Source organism: Eublepharis macularius, chromosome 1, assembly GCF_028583425.1.
Source record: "Eublepharis macularius isolate TG4126 chromosome 1, MPM_Emac_v1.0, whole genome shotgun sequence".
NCBI lineage: Eukaryota > Metazoa > Chordata > Lepidosauria > Squamata > Eublepharidae > Eublepharis > Eublepharis macularius.
The window spans coordinates 240283430-240299901 of record NC_072790.1 but is presented as its reverse complement, the minus strand read 5'-3'; the positions used below and the strand labels follow the sequence as shown (position 1 = coordinate 240299901).

At 48.2% G+C, this 16472-nt stretch overlaps 1 protein-coding gene across 1 annotated transcript in view; it reads left to right on the top strand.

Annotated features, from left to right (window-relative positions):
* LOC129325577 (immunoglobulin superfamily DCC subclass member 3-like) overlaps positions 1-12867 on the top strand; it is a 33034-nt gene extending 20167 nt beyond the window's left edge. The window contains exons 9-15 of the mRNA XM_054973331.1: positions 5056-5306; positions 5397-5561; positions 7998-8186; positions 10259-10363; positions 10803-10932; positions 12240-12387; positions 12775-12867. Coding sequence (XP_054829306.1) covers positions 5056-5306; positions 5397-5561; positions 7998-8186; positions 10259-10363; positions 10803-10932; positions 12240-12387; positions 12775-12867 — 1081 coding nt within the window. The remainder of the gene's footprint in view (positions 1-5055; positions 5307-5396; positions 5562-7997; positions 8187-10258; positions 10364-10802; positions 10933-12239; positions 12388-12774) is intronic.
* The last annotated feature ends 3605 nt before the right edge of the window (positions 12868-16472 follow it).

The window sequence follows — 16472 nt, the reverse complement described above, 5'->3', positions numbered from 1 at the left end:
ATCCCCCCCTTCCCAAACACACACTTAATTTACAGTATGTAATAGAAATGGAACAGGACTAAAACTGCTGTTCTGTGCAGGTTTCCGCCCTATGGATTCCACAAGGTTTCTCTGGTTTCCACAAAACATGCCGTCCATTAAATGAGCATAACAACTTAGTCCAATCCTGACTTGCTCAGAACTCAATTCTACCCATTTAAATGGGACTCACTTCCAAAATGACATGTGTAATATTGCAGCCTTAAACATCTCCCAACAACATGCAGTAGTTTGAACATAACTTCTATGGATGTATGCTCCATGCATCTGACGAAGCAAGCATGAAAGAGTATGCTGGCATAAATTGTGTTAGTCTTTATTGTACCCCTTATTTTTATCTTGCTGCCACAGACTAACACAGCTATCCTTCTGGAATTATTGAAGCTAAGCTTATCTCTGGACAAACCATTAAGGAATTGATCGCCAGACTCAGGATTAAGCTATCAGTCCATACCCTCAGCCACTTAGAGCTAAGCTACGACGCCTGACACAGGTTGGACTCTTGTCAGCTTCCCTCAAGTTTTGATGGGAAATGTAGGCATCCTGGTCTTGCAGCTGTAATGGAGAGCCAAGCTGTAAAACCAGGATGCCTACATTTCCCATCAAAACTTGAGGGAAGCTGACAAGTGTCCAACCTGTGTAAGGCGTCACTTGTAGCTTGGCTCTTAGTTGAATCCCGAGAAGCGCAATGGCAGACACCTCGTTCATAGTAGGCCATGCCTCTGCTCCACATCTGCCTCCTGTTTGCAGAACCTGAATATGTTTTTATTGGCATACCCGATCAAAGCATATGCTGAAAGTCGGTATACTGGAGATTATCAGGTCATGGAATAAAATTCTTTCTTCCAAGTATACAACCAAAAGGAAGCGAATCCTATTGTGCAGAAACTCTTTGGGTGAATGTTGCCCAAAAAGAAAAGTTTGCAACTGAGCTATAAAAAGAAAATAATTGCAAACCTGTCGTTTTTATTTGGATTTTTAGGTAAGCCAAATTGTCTCCAGTGCCACTCTACTTCCTTTTTGACTTATATACCACCTAAAACCATGTTGCAGTTTTGAATGTATGCAGATCATTTCAGTTTCCTGCTGATTTTAGCCTTACAGAGAGCTGGGGAAGGGAGTGATAAACACGGCCCTTTTTATATTTCTAAAGAGCAATGAGTTACTGAGTGATTCCGCACACATTGGATAATGCACTTCCAATCCTCTTTATAGATCATTTGGAACGGATTTTTGTGTGTGCGGAACAAAAAATCCACCTCAAACGATTGATAAAGTGCATTGAAAGTGCATTATCCAACGTGTGCGGAATCATCCAATATTACATTACTGTTGAGGGTTGGGGGTGGGTATTGGAAATTTGCAAGGAAGTAGTTGATAATTTTCCTTAAAATTAACTTATTTTTAGGAGCTAGTTAAGGCCTAAGAAGCAGAAAACTCAGTCTCTCTCTACACAAGACATCTTACATAGGGACACTCATCTGACCCTTGTTCTCCCATTGTGGATACACATGCACTGCTAGGAAGACAGAGTACACTTGAATATAAGACCACACAGAAAGGAAGTCACTTGAGTGTCCTCGTGTAAGATGTCTTGTGTAGACTCACAGACAGAGGTATCAAATGGTTGTGGATTTTCCAGGGGACCAGAGGTGGATTTTCCGGGGTACCAGAGGTATCAAATGTTATTGCAAACCCTCCTGACAATAGGGAAGTAACACATTCTCCCTGCCTTCCTATACCCCTCAATCCTATACATGGCCACTCCATTATGGGCTATAGCAAAGGGCAGGCAGAATGGATTTTCCCCACTGTCTAAAGAGAAAACTACCTTCACATTTTGCCATCTCTTTCTAGATCCAGAAGACTTATAGTGAAATCCTAAACAGAATAGTAAAGAGTCCAGTAGCACCTTTAAGACTAACCAACTTTATTGTAGCATAAGCTTTCGAGAACCACAGTTCTGTTCGTCAGATGCCTACACCTGACGAAGAGAACTGGGGTTCTTGAAAGCTTATGCTCCAGTAAAGTTGGTTAGTCTGAAAGGTGCTCCTGGACTCTTTACTATTGCGCTACTACAGACTAACACGGCTAACTCCTCTGGATCCTAAACAGAGTTTCTTCTCTCTAAGCCCATTGATTTCAATGGGCAAAAACTGCAGTAACTCTGCTTAGGATTTCACTGTTAGACACTTGTTTTTTTAAAGAACACAAACTGGGAATCCTGGTCAGTGAACGGGCCAAATAGGTACCTGGTGATATGCAGAGATTCTGGGTAAAACTTGGCCAACCAGTCAATATAGAAACAGCCATTTCCCTCCGAACAATCCTGGGAACTGTAGTTTCTTAGGAACATTATATGAGAGCCAGTTTGGTGTAGTGGTTAAGAGCACGGGACTCTAATCTGGAGAGCTGGGTTTGATTCCCCACTCCTCCACTTGAAGCCAGCTGGGTGACCTTGGGCCAGTCAGAGCTCCCTCAGCCCGACCCACCTCACAGGGTGTTTTGTTGCGGGGATAACAATAACATACTTTATAAACCATTCTGAATGGGCATTAAGTTGTCCTGAAGGGTGGTATATAAATTGAATGTTGTTGTTGTTGTTGTTGTTAAAAGCCACTGCCTCTAGGATGCTCAAAGTAACACTGGTGTGATCCGTCCTTTCAATCCGTGCTCATGCTAGCGCAAGCCCCTTGTGGTTTCAAGCATCTTGGGGGGTAGGCAGTCCCAGGGATGTAGGCTTCACAGGATCGGTTTCCTTGCAATCAAAGAGCAACAAAAACCTACCCTTTGGGAATCTTGCCATTTGCAAATCCTGAAGCTGAGCACTGCATGTGTTTGTGCATGCTTTGGAAATGACGAGCAGGTTGTGCGACTTCTGCATTCGATTCCCAAACAGCAACACTGGAATCTTCCATGGCTGCTTCCATCACAGCTAGCTCTGCCTCTGTTTCCTGCCCAAATCCAAATCATTGACTTGCCCCCCCCCACAGCTCTGAACTGTGTAGCATTCTAAAGGCCAGGGAGAGATTTCTGGCCATTAAAGACGTATCATTAGCTGCCAAGTTATGCAAAATCGGTGCAATAGGCCCGTGGGCAATAATTGAGGCAGCCAGACATGTAACGGTATTGTTCAATGAAGTTTGCATTTTGTTATGTTTTTATTTTGCCCTTTTAATCACACACACACAGGGCAAGTGCACTGCCGCACAACTTGCTGAGACTGAGAGGGAAAGAGACTTTGGGGCTGTAATGGAGAGCTCCATGAAAATATCAGCCCAGCGTACTGCAATAGTGAAAACGGCTAGCTCTGTGCTGGGGATTATTAGAAGAGGGTTTGAAAATAAGAGAGAAGAAGAAAAGACATTAGTTCATTATACTCTAAAGAGTCTGCGATCCCTTTTTTTGGCTGACACCATCGTTGAGTGGCATTGCTGTAATAATTCATGGCTATTGGAGTTTTATATTAAAGGTCCCTGGCCCTAGGGAGACCCGCTTGGCGTGGACCAGGGCCAGGGCCTTCTTGGTCCTGGCCCCAGTCTGATGGAACGCTCTGTCTCATGAGATCAGGGCCCAGCAAGACTTGTTAACATTTCACCAGGCCTGTAAGACAGAGTTATTCTGCAAGGCATATGGTTGATGCTAGGCGGTGCCCCCCCCTCCAGGCAGGGGTGGGGGGTGTTAAACCATATGCCCTCCCATGCAATGTCGTTGTCCATCTTTTTATATTTTTGTTCTTGGAAGAACCTCTGTATGGAACGTCCAAATCAAATTCTGTGCTGCCTTGTTCCTTTGCTCTCTCTCTCTCTCTCTCTCTCTAATACTTATATAAATGTAATTTTAATGATAAGATGTAGTATTTTTTATAATTTTAATGATAGTTAAATAAGTTTTAAATTGTGTTGTTATCCACCCTAAGCCCGCTGATGTGGGGAGGGTGGAGTAAAAATCCAATAAATTAAATTAAATGAAACAAGTATTTATTAGAAGTATATAAGTATTTATTATATGCACTGGTCACTCTTCACTTGAATACACTTTAAACTATTTACAGTGGGTATCATTTTCCCTCCAGTTGTGGTTTTTCCACTGAGTTGTTCGATCCTTACCACTAGAGGTGCCTCTTGGTTTGCTGCAATCTGTGCTGGGGACTATTAGAAAATAAAACAGCCAATATTATATTGCATCTGACGAAGAGAGCTGTGGTTCTCGAAAGCTTATGCTACAGTAAAGTTGGTTAGTCTTATAGGTGCTTCTGGACTCTTTTCTATTTTAGCCAATATTATAATGACTCTATATAGATGTGGCCTTATTTGGTATACTGCGTACAGTTCTGATCACCATCTATCAAAAAGGACATTGCAGAGCTGGAAAGAGTACAGAAGAGGGCAACCGAGAGGATTAGGGAGCTGGAGAACATTTCCTATGAGGAAAGGCCAAAGAGTCTGGGACTTTTCAGTTTAGAAAAGAGGCGACTATGGGGGGACGTGAGAGAGGTTTATAAAATGATGCCCAGGGCAGAGACAATAGAGAACTTTTTATCCCAAAATACTAGAACTTGAAGCATCCAATGAAGATGATGGACTGTAGATTCAGGACGAACAAAAGGAAATACTTCTTTACACAACAAGCCATTAAAACGGGGAATCCCCCGCCAGAGGATATAGTTAGGTCCACAGCCACAGACAGCTTTAATAATAATAACCACCACTACAACATTCAATTTATACAGGACAACTGAACACCCACTCAGAGAGGTTTACGAAGTATGTTGTTATTATGCTCAACAACAATCACCCTGTGAGGTGGGTGGGACTGAGAGAGCTCTGAGAGAGCTGTGACTGACCCAAGGTCACCCAGCTGGCTTCAAGCGGAGGAGTGGGGAATCAAACCTGGCTCTCCAGATTAGAGTCCTGCCGCTCTTAACCGCCACACCAAACCCAAAGGAGATTCAAGATTAGGAGATTCACCCCACCCTGAAATCCACCCCTCCGGCGCCCCTTCTCATCTCTGCAGCACCCTGATGATTCAGAGGATCACCTCGGCAGATGAGGCCATCTACCAGTGCATCGCCGAGAACAGCGCCGGCACCAACCAGGCCAGCGCCCGCCTGGCTGTGGCCCTCTCCAAGGAACTTCCCAGCTCCCCCGAAGGCGTAAAAGCCACGGCCCTCTCCACCACCTCCATCCAGGTGTCTTGGCTCGAACCGCCCATGGAGGTCACCGAGGCCATCATCGGATACGTACTTCACATCCGCAAGGCGGGCGGTGAGTTGGGGCACTGGGGTCCTCCCCCTTCCGCAACCAGCCCTCCCCCATGTGCCCCCCTAAACCCACGTGCCGTGTTTAATCCTGCAGAGTCAGACAGCCGGGAGCTGCAGGAGGCAGTCAGCAAAACGACCTTCCAGCACGTCTTCACCAACCTGGAACCTTCCACCACTTACTCCATCTACCTGAAGGCGTATTCGCCACTGGGCGCCAGTCAGGATTCCCAGCCCATCCTGGCCACCACCCTGGGCAACAGTGAGTGTGTCCTCCTCTCCACTTCTGCCCCGCTTGCTGCATCTGCCTCCCTCTGTCACCTTGGCGTGGTGCCACAGGGTGCCGTAGATATGGATGGACTGGCCCTTCCACTTGCCAGGAAGGTTTGCAGCGGGGAAATAAACCAACACCCTTAGCCAGTTATAGATTTCCTCACTTTACTACTCATTTATTTATTATTTATTTTATTCGATTTATATTCCGCCCTCTGATCAGGCTGTATCGTCCGCGGATTACAATTAATATAAAATGCAAATACCTTTGAAACCAATAAAACTCCTTAAATATTTAAAAACACACAGCAAACAATACCACAGCAGAAGATTTTTAAAAGATATATAGCAGCAGATTCCTCCAGGAACCACCACCCAACCACCTCCAGAAATATACGGCAAAGGCTAGGTGGTAGATACTCTTTGTAGGGGCACAGTTACCTCTAGGTGGGCGGCAGGGAGGCCCAAGGCGTCAACCATATGCCTGGTGGAACAGCTCTGTCTTATAGGCCCGGCGGAAGTATAGCAAATCCGGCCGGTCCCTGATCTCTTTAGACAGAGCATTCCACCAGGTTGGAGCCAGGACCGAAAAGGCCCTGGCTCTGGTCGACGCTAAATGGGCCTCCCTGGGACCAGGGACCAGTAACAGCTGTTTATCACTGGATCGAAGTGTCCTCCGGGGCTCATATGGGGAGAGGCGATCCCGTAGATACGCCGGTCCCAGTCCGCATAGGGCTTTATAGGTTAGTACCAAAACCTTGAATCTGATCCGGTCTGAGAAAACAACTCAAAGCATTTAAACTTGGTGATCAATTTTTGTAACTGAATGCATACAGGAAGATATCAGCGCTTGTATTTTATACCTGTCAATCAACATAGAAAATTTTTAATACAGTTTAGAAGTCCTCATGCCGTTCGGTAAACAAACAGCCAGTTCTTACAAGCAATCAAATTGAGGGACATGAATTTCTGAACAGTGCAGATTGACTGGTCATAGCCAGGAATTAAAGGAACATAGTAAGAACAACGTTCTTGGATGCCACCATTCATTTCAAAACATAATTAGGGAAGGATTTCCAAGGCTGAAGCTGAATATCTCTGGATATAAACGATTTTTTAACCTTCAGTGCATAGTGGAAACAAACTCGCCGTGCCCTTTTTTCCATGGCCTCTTTACCTTTTAATGTTATAAAAACACTTGCAGGAACAGAAATGCAAAACATAGGGTGTAAGAAGAATTTTCTCACAAGCTTTGGGCAGCCCAGATCAATGAGTTTTGAATTGAAAGTCAGGGGGCTACCCCAAAATCCCCTAACAGTTTGCATTGGAGAGTTGGCAGCCAGCAGCGCACGGAGCCCCAGGGGCACAGACCAAGCCAGCAGCAACAAAAAAAATTGGGCGCAGGAGCACGTGTCCCCTCCTTCTGTGATGCTACTGCTCAGCTCAGCTTCCTCTTGGGCTGTTTTAACATCCCAGTCAGCCCCTAGCGGTGCAGGGAGAGCTTCAATAAGGGTCAGCCTCTCTCTCCTGGGCCTCAAGTAGTCAGAAAAGAAAGGGTTCCTTTACTTGGGGAGTGGCCGTGGCTCAGTGGCAGAGATTCTGCTTGGCTTGCAAAAGATCCCAGGTTCAATCCCTGGCATCTCCGGCTTAAAAGGATCAAGTAGTTGGTGCTATGAAATACTTCCACCCAAGACTCTGGAAAGCCGCTGCCGGATCTAAGCAGACAGTGAAAATGAAATCCTGCCCTCAAGTCATAGGTGACTTATGGCGACCCCTGGTGGGGTTTTCATGGACAAACTGAGGTGGTTTGCCATTGCCTGACTTTGCAACCCTGGTCTTTGTTGGAAGTCTCCTGTCCAATTACTAACCAAGGCTGACTCTGCTTAGCTTCTGAGATCTGATGAGATCAGGCTCACCTGGGCTATCCAGACAATATGGATGCTGATGGACAAATGTTCTGATTTAGTGTAAGGCAGCAGTTGTGTGTTCATATGTAGATAACCTTCCTCAGACCAATCAGAAAGCTCAGCTATCCACTTTTCTGAATGCACCCTCTTGTTGAAAAAAATGCCCTGCAAGTAGAAAACTAGTTTATCAGGGGGGAAGGGTTTGTGCCTGCCTTCTTCCTGCTAGTTTTCTGGATGCAGAAAATCTTTTTTCCCCTGCATGGGTAAACAATTCAACAGCACGATCCTTCCACTTGCAATCTGAAGTGGTACAGCCCTTTCTACCGCCACAAGACTCTACCACCTCATTCTGCTGCCTTTGTACATCCAGCCCCACTAACCACTATTGGTAAAGCACACGCGGTCATCTCTCAGGGCTGACGAAAAGGCCCTCTGGTACCCAGCCGCAGTGCAGAGGGTGATGCTGCGTTCCATCTTCTTTTCTGACTCTACCCCCTTTTCCATCTCCGCCTGCTCAGTCCCTGCGACCTTGGGTTTCTTCACCAAGATCCTCAACTCCAGCTCGGTCCACGTCTTCTGGGAGCTGCCCGCCAGGCCAGGCAGTATCGAAGGCTTCAAACTCTATCTGCGAAAGCTGCCGAGCGCCCACTACGAAGGCCCTCAGCTCTTGCCCGGCACAGCCAACTCTTTCACATACAACGACCTGGGTGAGTCATCCCCTTCTGCATCTTTGGGTTGAGGATGAGCAAGCAGTTCCTGTCCTTACCCCTCAGACCGTAACACAGTGCCCGGGTCATCCTGTCCCACTGCTGGCACCAATCCCACATGCCCACAAGCCGTGAAAGGGTTCCAGCGCCACCCCTTCTTGGGTACAGTTTCCGTTGGGTGAAAAGGCACCAGAAACTCATTCTGTTCCTGTAAGATCAGCTTTATTCATAAAGAAGATGCAAGCAGAGTGCGGTTAGAGGCACGTGGGCCCTCTTTAAAGGTAGCGGATTGGTACCCCCACATCCGATCCTCAGAAAGAAACCCTTGTACCCCAAGAAGTCCATGTTCATTGTTGTGTCTTCTGTGCAGTCCCATGTGTGCCTGCACTGAAGAAAACTCGATGAACAACAGTTACAGGTAGATGCAACCCTGTTTTCTTTGTCCTTCCACTCACACAATGTTGTACACACCTGTACAACTGAGCATGCGCATGCGCAGTTCCCATGTGTGCCTGCACTGAAGAAAACTCGATGAACAACAGTTACAGGTAGATGTAACCCTGTTTTCTTTGTCCTTCCACTCACACAATGTTGTATACACCTGTACAACTGAGCATGCGCATGCGCAGTTCCCATGTGTGCCTGTACTGAAGAAAACTCGATGAACAACAGTTACAGGTAGATGCAACCCGGTTTTCTTTGTCCTTCCACTCACACAATGTTGTATACACCTGTACAACTGAGCATGCGCATGCGCAGTTCCCATGTGTGCCTGCACTGAAGAAAACTCGATGAACAACAGCTACAGGTAGATGTAACCCGGTTTTCTTTGTCCTTCCACTCACACAATGTTGTACACGCCTGTACAACTGAGCATGCGCATGCGCAGTTCCCATGTGCACCTACACAGAAGAACACTCGATGAACAACACATGCAGGTAGATGTAGCCCTGTTTTCTTTGTCCTTCCACTCACACAATGTTGTACACACCTGTACAAATGCGCATGCGCAGTTCCCATGTGCACTTGCACAGAAGAACACTCGATGAACAACAGTTACAGGTAGATGCAACCCTTTCTTTGTCCTTCCACTCACACATTGTACATACCTGTCTCAGGGGTACAATACACACATCGTTTATCTCTCACAAACACATAACATTAACATGGGCGCTCCCTTTTTTCACACCTCTACTTTTACACACACACACACACACACACACACACACACACACACACACACACAGAGTTTATTTATACAGGAGTGCATGAACTCACTGAATTACCTACACATACAGCTTTTCGTTCACACATATGCCTCTCCCCTTTCACGCACCTTCTCTCTTTTGCTCACATTCACAGGCATACGCCCCTGAACACCATACTTAGACATGTCACACAGACATACACATAGAAATGTAAAGCCCCGAAGTCTTAAATGCCACCTCGCCTCCTCTCATTTTTTTTAACACAACGTTGAAATGGAGGGTTAGAGGAAGGAACGCAGCGCCCCCTCGAAATCTGTTGCCCAGCATGGCTGTTTTCCATCACTTCGTGTCAAAACAGTTCCTGACAAATGCATGTTGAAGCCTGAGGCGCTCTCTCTCTTTCGCCCACGCTTATTTAAGGGCCATCTACATCACAGACTTAAAACTAGTTTTAACAGTCATTTCTACTCCCCAGAGAAGCCTGGGAATTATAATTCCACCAAGGTGCCTGTCGGTCTAGTTCAAAGTGGCACGAAACCCGTAATTATCTGTGGTGTCGCCCGGTCCCTGCTTTCCCCGAGTTGCAGCTGCCTAACCTGGCCCCAGCCACAGCAGAGGACTCAGCCTCCCATTCTCAGATTTCTCGAGGGAGGAAATCCAGAGCAATTTCCAAGAGCAGCTCGGCACAGAGGCGCTAGCAGAGCTTTGCCAGTTTTCTCCACTGCCTTCCCAAGACCCCTCTAGAGACCCCCTCTCCCCGTGGCCCTCTCTCCCAGAAGCTCAGCAATGCTGCCCCCTAGTGTCTGCTGCTGGAAGCATCCATTTCACTCTGCATCCTCTCTCCCCTCCACCCCAAACCCACAGAGCCGTCCGCCATGTACGAGATCAAGCTCCAGGCCTTCAACGGGAATGGCAATGGGAACAGCAGCGTGCGGTTTGTGTCGCTCAAGGAGAACTCCGAAAGGCTGGGTAAGGACCGGGCAGAAGGTCCTCCGGCCCCACCTGCCTGTGCAAGATGGGCGTTGTGGCCGCAAGATGGGGCAACCACCCTGGGTTTCCAAGGGGATGAGACACATTCATGAAGGAGGAGAGGGCTCTCAGTGGCTCCAAAGCGGTCTGCTTCGGAATGGCAAGCAACAGGGTGGGCAGTTTCCTTCCTGCCCCTGTGGGTGGGCTTCCCAGAGACATCTGGCTGTCCTCCGTTGGAAACGGAATACTGGACGTGGCAGACCTTTCGCCCAATCAGGCAGAGCTTACATCATGGTCTCGTTCCAGCGTTCAGTCCGCTTCCCTACCTCTTCACTGTCCAGACATGCCTGCCTCTTCCTACCTTAACCTCCTTGGTCTCCTCTCTTTGCTTGCCGGCCTCTCCAAGCCCGTGACTTCCCTTTGTTTCTTTGCCCTGCAGATGCCAACCCGGTGTGCCAGTGCGGGCAGGATGGGGACAGCTCCCTCGCCGGCATCGTGGTTGGCGTTCACATTGGCATGGCGTGCATTATATTTTGTGTCCTCTTCCTCATGTTCGGCTACCGCAAGAGGTGAGAGTCTGGCGACCCTGAAGGTTCGGCCCGACGTCTCTGGGATGCCAGACCCCCCTCCCTCAGTTCCCCAGGAAGCTTAGGATATATGCCCTTCCATTCTTCCTTCCCAGTAACTGCACTGTGTTTGCGGGAACAGGAAAATGCCTCCTTCGCTTTCTGTACCCATTGACACACACACCCCATTTAATTTCCCAGAATGCCCCTCCGTGCCTACCTTTTCTTTCCCTGGATTCTATGAAATAATCGAGGGTGGCTGGATTACTTCTATGCTCTCTTCTCTTCCTTTCTCAAGAAACTGTTGCTTTTCCTTGAATTCCTGGCAGATCCTCTGCCACAGACATTCATAGAATCATAGGGCTGGAAGGGGTCATCTAGTCCAACCCCCTGCACAATGCAGAAAATTCACACCTCCCTCCCTTCTCCCACACACACCCCCAGTGACCCCTGCTCCATGCCCAGAAGATGGCAAAACACTGTCAGGATCCCTAGCCGAACTGGCCTGGGGAAAATTGCTTCCTTACCGAAGTGGCAATTGGCATTACCCTGGGCTTGTAAGAAGGGGCCACAAGAACTAAGCGCTGATGTAACCCTTCCTGCCCTCCCTCTCGGGACCTGCCTAGGATCACGGAATCAGCATTCAGGATAGGTGTAGCAGTGGTTCTCAACCTTTTTGAAGGGGCATCCAATCCGTAACTTTTTGGAGCCTGCTTGCGACGGAATTCCATGCTACCCTCCCCCTCCCCGACGTGTAACGTAACATTGATAAGTATATAGCGTTACTGAGCAACAGACTGTACTTCATGGCCGCTTCACACACCACGCCAAGGCAAAACCAAATCTGACATCAAGCCTCTGAGAGCCAAGCTACAAGTGTTCCTCCCTGTTCACTTGCCCTCCACTTGCGCTCCACTTGATCACGTAGTGATCAAGTGGAGGGCAAGTGGAGGGCAAGTGAACAGGGAGGAATACATGTGAGTCTGTTCACTTGCCAGGCAAGTGTAATTCGTCACTTGTAGCTTGGCTCTCAGACCTTCCTCTCCCAGCTCACCCTCTTCCTCTTCCTCCCTCCCACCTTTGTGGCACACTTGAGAGAGAATTGCAAGCCGCTTTTAGGTCCCGACACAGTTTGAGAACCACTGAGGTATAGAATGGCACTGAAAGTGGGTATTCCACAAGCCCATTTTTTTTAAAAAAGGTTAGCATTTGACAATTCACAGAGAGCATTAAAAAGGACTTAGGCAGGGCCGTGGCTTGTGGTCGGCCCCACCTCGGCTCACCTCCACCCCAAATTGCTTTCCCTACAGCCTCTTCTGTAAGAAAGGAACCCAAGAGAGTTGGACCGTACCGCAGGGAACGGAGCCGGTTCAGACCCATTCCCGGGAGCCTCCCCGTGCTCAGCGCAAGCCTGAGGGTGGGGCAAAACCCTCCGAGATGGTGGAACTGGTCACTCAGGTGAGGAGATGGGAGGGGCAGGGCCTTTATATGCCTTGGCTGTATCTGCCGGTTGTCCTTTTTGGAAACGGGGCAGAGGGCGCTACCAATCGCAACCGGATTGGAAATTCCCTGGAATGTCCTGGTCACAAGCTCTGGTTTGGGCTTGAAAATGTGGAGGGGACTTAAGATATTTGCATGTTCCCCACCCCCAAGGCCTTACTTTTAGGGGGCCAGTTGAAAAGGGAAGGGGGTATGGCTGTCATATGGGCTTAAGGAATGTGGGACCGTGAGGAGAAAGGAGCAAATCTTCTGGGTAGGGGGGCCTCAGGGTACAGGACAGGGGCCTAGAGATGGCAGGAGAAAAGGTTGTCAGTCAGGCTGATGTGATTTTCCTTCTCCCCACAGAACCCCCCATCTTCAGACGGACTCCCCGCCCACGACACTCCCTGTTTCGAAGTGACCATTGAACGCTGTCCTCCTTCCCAGCCCAGCGGTTAAGCCAATGCAGGTGGGGACGGGGTAGGGAGGGGCCCAACGCAGAGCACAGTGGCAGCTTTGCGGAGGTTCGGCCTCCCCATACCCCAGGACCCACCGCCCTATCTGGGACACCAACCATAAACCTCCAAAGAATCTACCTCACCTCTGCTGGACCTCCAGTGTCCAGCCTGTTGCCACCACGACCTGATCCCCACCCCCACCCCCCCAATTCTCTTGGATATCTATTTTTGATACAAATACCAAAACTACCTCAACCGCCAGCCACTCTGGCCGCCAAATAACTCCCCCTGCTCAGGGGGCAATGCCAGAGGGGGAAAGGGGGCAGTCTCCCTGGCAACTGGAGGCTTCCAGAAGCTGAGGCAGCCATTTTGAGAGGAAGAGTCGACCCCTCTTCTTGGCTGCCTCAGCCCAGAGGTGGGAGCTGACCCCAAATTTTACCGACGCCAAACCCACATTAAGTATTGGGGCTTGGACAGTGGGAGGGGGAGGTTGAGACTCCAAAACTAGTTCCAAATGAATAACACCTCCACACGGGTGGGTGAGGACCGTCCCTTTCTGACCCCCCCACCCACGGTGCCTGGGCGCTCGGCACCAGCATACCAAATATCGCCAAACCAAAAGTGGAAGCAGCAGCGTGAACCCCCTACAGTGCCCCCCTGCCTCCTTCTCCCCCTCACTCATGAGGGAGCAGGAGGGGGTGCACCCCCCAAAAAAAACCCTCGAGCTCCTTTCGCTTCTCTTGCTGCTTCCTCCAGAGTGTCTTTTTTTGATATATATATTATATATATATATGTATAACGTCTCTATCCAAATATTTTTAAAGATGATTCAAGGAATTTGCTGTACTGCTTCCAAAGATGTAGAGCTTTAAACATGCGGACAGAGCCTTAGTCTTCGAGTTTTCAAGAGGGGGTAAGGGGACAACCAAAGCCCCAGAGAAAAGATGGGTCCTTTTAGGGGCAAAGATCCAAAGGAGTTAGCCGTGTTAGTCTGTAGTTGCAAAATAGTAAAAAATCCAGTAAGCTTTTGAGAACCACAGCTCTCTTCGTCAGAGGCATCTGACGAAGAGAGCTGTGGTTCTCGAAAGCTTATGCCTCAATAAAGTTGGTTAGTCTTAAACGTGCGACTGGACTTTTTACTATTTAGGGGCAAAGAGACTCTTCAGTTCTAAGGGGAAAGTATTTATTCAAGGGACCAAGAGGGCCCACTCAGATTCTAACTTCAGGAAACTCCGTCAACACAACTCCCCCTACCAAGGGAGTAATTCCAAATCCATGGATCGGAGACCGGTTATTTTACTCCAGGAAGGGTCTGGTTCCGAGCCTCTACTTCTCCTGTCATCCCCTTGAGAACTGAAGAGCCCGCCTCTAATTTTGGGACAGCCATAATGAGCTCTCGGTGACTCGCAGGGGCTGCCAAAAAGTGGTTTCACCAGCATCGTTGTCCCCGCTCCCTTTCTATCCTGTCTTCTCTTTTCCTTCCTGACCTATTTTTCTTTCCTTCTTTCTTGAACACCTGAGCTGGCAAGACTCACTGGGGTAGAAACTCAGCCCTGTTCCTCAAGTGGGCCTCCTTCAACGGCGGATCCCTGACAGACAGGGGTAAATTCAAACTCTTCTTCAAGATCCATGTTTGAATGGCAAGCTCCAGTCCCATACAGTGGTGATAAGAGGGCCTCTGGGCATGTGCAGAGTCTTTCCCTCATCACCCTACAGCTTTCTCCCTACCCAGTGCATATAACTACAGAGGGGAAGAAGGCCTCACTGCTCACATGGTAGCTTCTGACACATTATATTCCATGCAGTCTTACCACTGGTATCATTTTCAGAAAGCTTTACCTCTTTGCAGGGCCATAGCTCAAAGATTCTTGGTTTAGTCTCTCCAGTTAAAAGATCTCTGAGAACAACCCTGGGGGCCTCTGCCAATACAGAGCCAGCTGGGCCAATGGTCCAACTCTGTCTACAGCAGCATCTGGTTTCTTCTTCCAGTCCCCAAAACTACTGAGGTTTGCCCATTGCCATGGTAGGGCCCACCCCCAGGTCGTTGCAAAAGGGCAGCGGTTTCATTCCTGCTAACGAACACGGAACGCCCAAAGTCCATTTTTAAGGCCAACACTTTGCCCCTTAGCTAGCCCTGCTTTGGTTTGCTGTAGTTTATTTTTCAGTAAAGGTCATAAAGGAAGGTCAATGTTGGTTCTATTCACACACACACAAAGAAGTCTTACGCTAGGGCCATGTCGACAAAATTCAATGCCTAATTTGCAGAGCTTAGCTCTCTGCCATCTTAGTTTATATGCCTCACCCCACATTATTCAGCAGGCTCCATTTTTCACATAAACACCAGAACAGAGTAGCTTGAAAACTTTGGCTGGTGTGAAATGATATTCCCAAACAGCGAAATGACCATGGGATGCCATTTAACCTGCTTGGTCTGTATAATGCATGAATGGGGCCCAGAAGAATATTCAAAACAAGAAAATAATAATAATAATAACAACCACAACATTCGATTTATATACCGCCCTTCAGGACAACTTAATACCCACTCAGAGCGGTTTACAAAGTACGTTGTTATTATCCCCACAACAACAATCACCCTGTGAGGTGGGTGGGGCTGAGAGAGCTCTGAGAGAGCTGTGACTGACCCCAGGTCACCCAGCTGGCTTCAAGCAGAGGAGTGGGGAATCAAACCCAGTTCTCCAGATTAGAGTCCCCGTGCTCTTAACCACTACACCAAACTGGCTTTCCAAAATGGGGAAAGGACAGCTGTGTCGGTAAAGGAAGTAGATAGCGCCTCCCCTTCCCCTCTCCGAGATGCCACCAGCTAGGAGGAGCTCTGCACATGCCCAGAGTACCCCTGGCCACCATGAAAAGAAGGACTGGTGCTCTCCCAAAAGAAATTATGCCAAGAAAGTTGTGCCCATCTCTGACCATCCTCAGTCATTTTCACTCGAGAGTTGAATCCTGCCGATCCATTCGGCTAGCAGAAATCCTTTCCTACAGCAGACAGCATTTCTTCTGGGGAAAGAGGAAAGAACCTTCGCTAGTTGAATGGATTTGCGGGATCTGACCCGTGGTTTGCTAGCCGTGTGAAAGGTCGGAAGGCAGAGCATTTGCCCGTGGCTGATTCCTACAGAAATCTCCAGACCCTTTCTTGCCAGCTAGGTGTCCTTTCTTGTTCCGATTTTTGATTGTCAACCTCTTTGAAAAAAGAAAAGGAAAAAAAATGTAAAGCACAGCCAGGCTACACAAGACTGTGTGAGAGCTCGCATCACTCTCTCCCCTGATGAGTGTCTTTCGAGACTCCCCTTGCCAAGGCGTGATCTCTCTGTGTGCTTGCGGGAAAACCCGTTGACCAAACCTTGCATGTACAACAAGAGAGGACCGTTAGGTAGACACTGCCTGAAGCTTTGCTGTCCCCCTCTTTTAACCCTAGTATCTCTCTAGGAACTGTAACCAAAATACCCCAAACCTTTCTTTCCCTTTCCCTACCAAAATATATTAAAAAAAACTCAACTTTTTTTTTCATTTTAGTGCTTTAGGCAATGTTTTTTCCTAGTCAATGAGAGTTGATCTCCCCCTCTTTGTTTAGAACGTGTCTCCCAA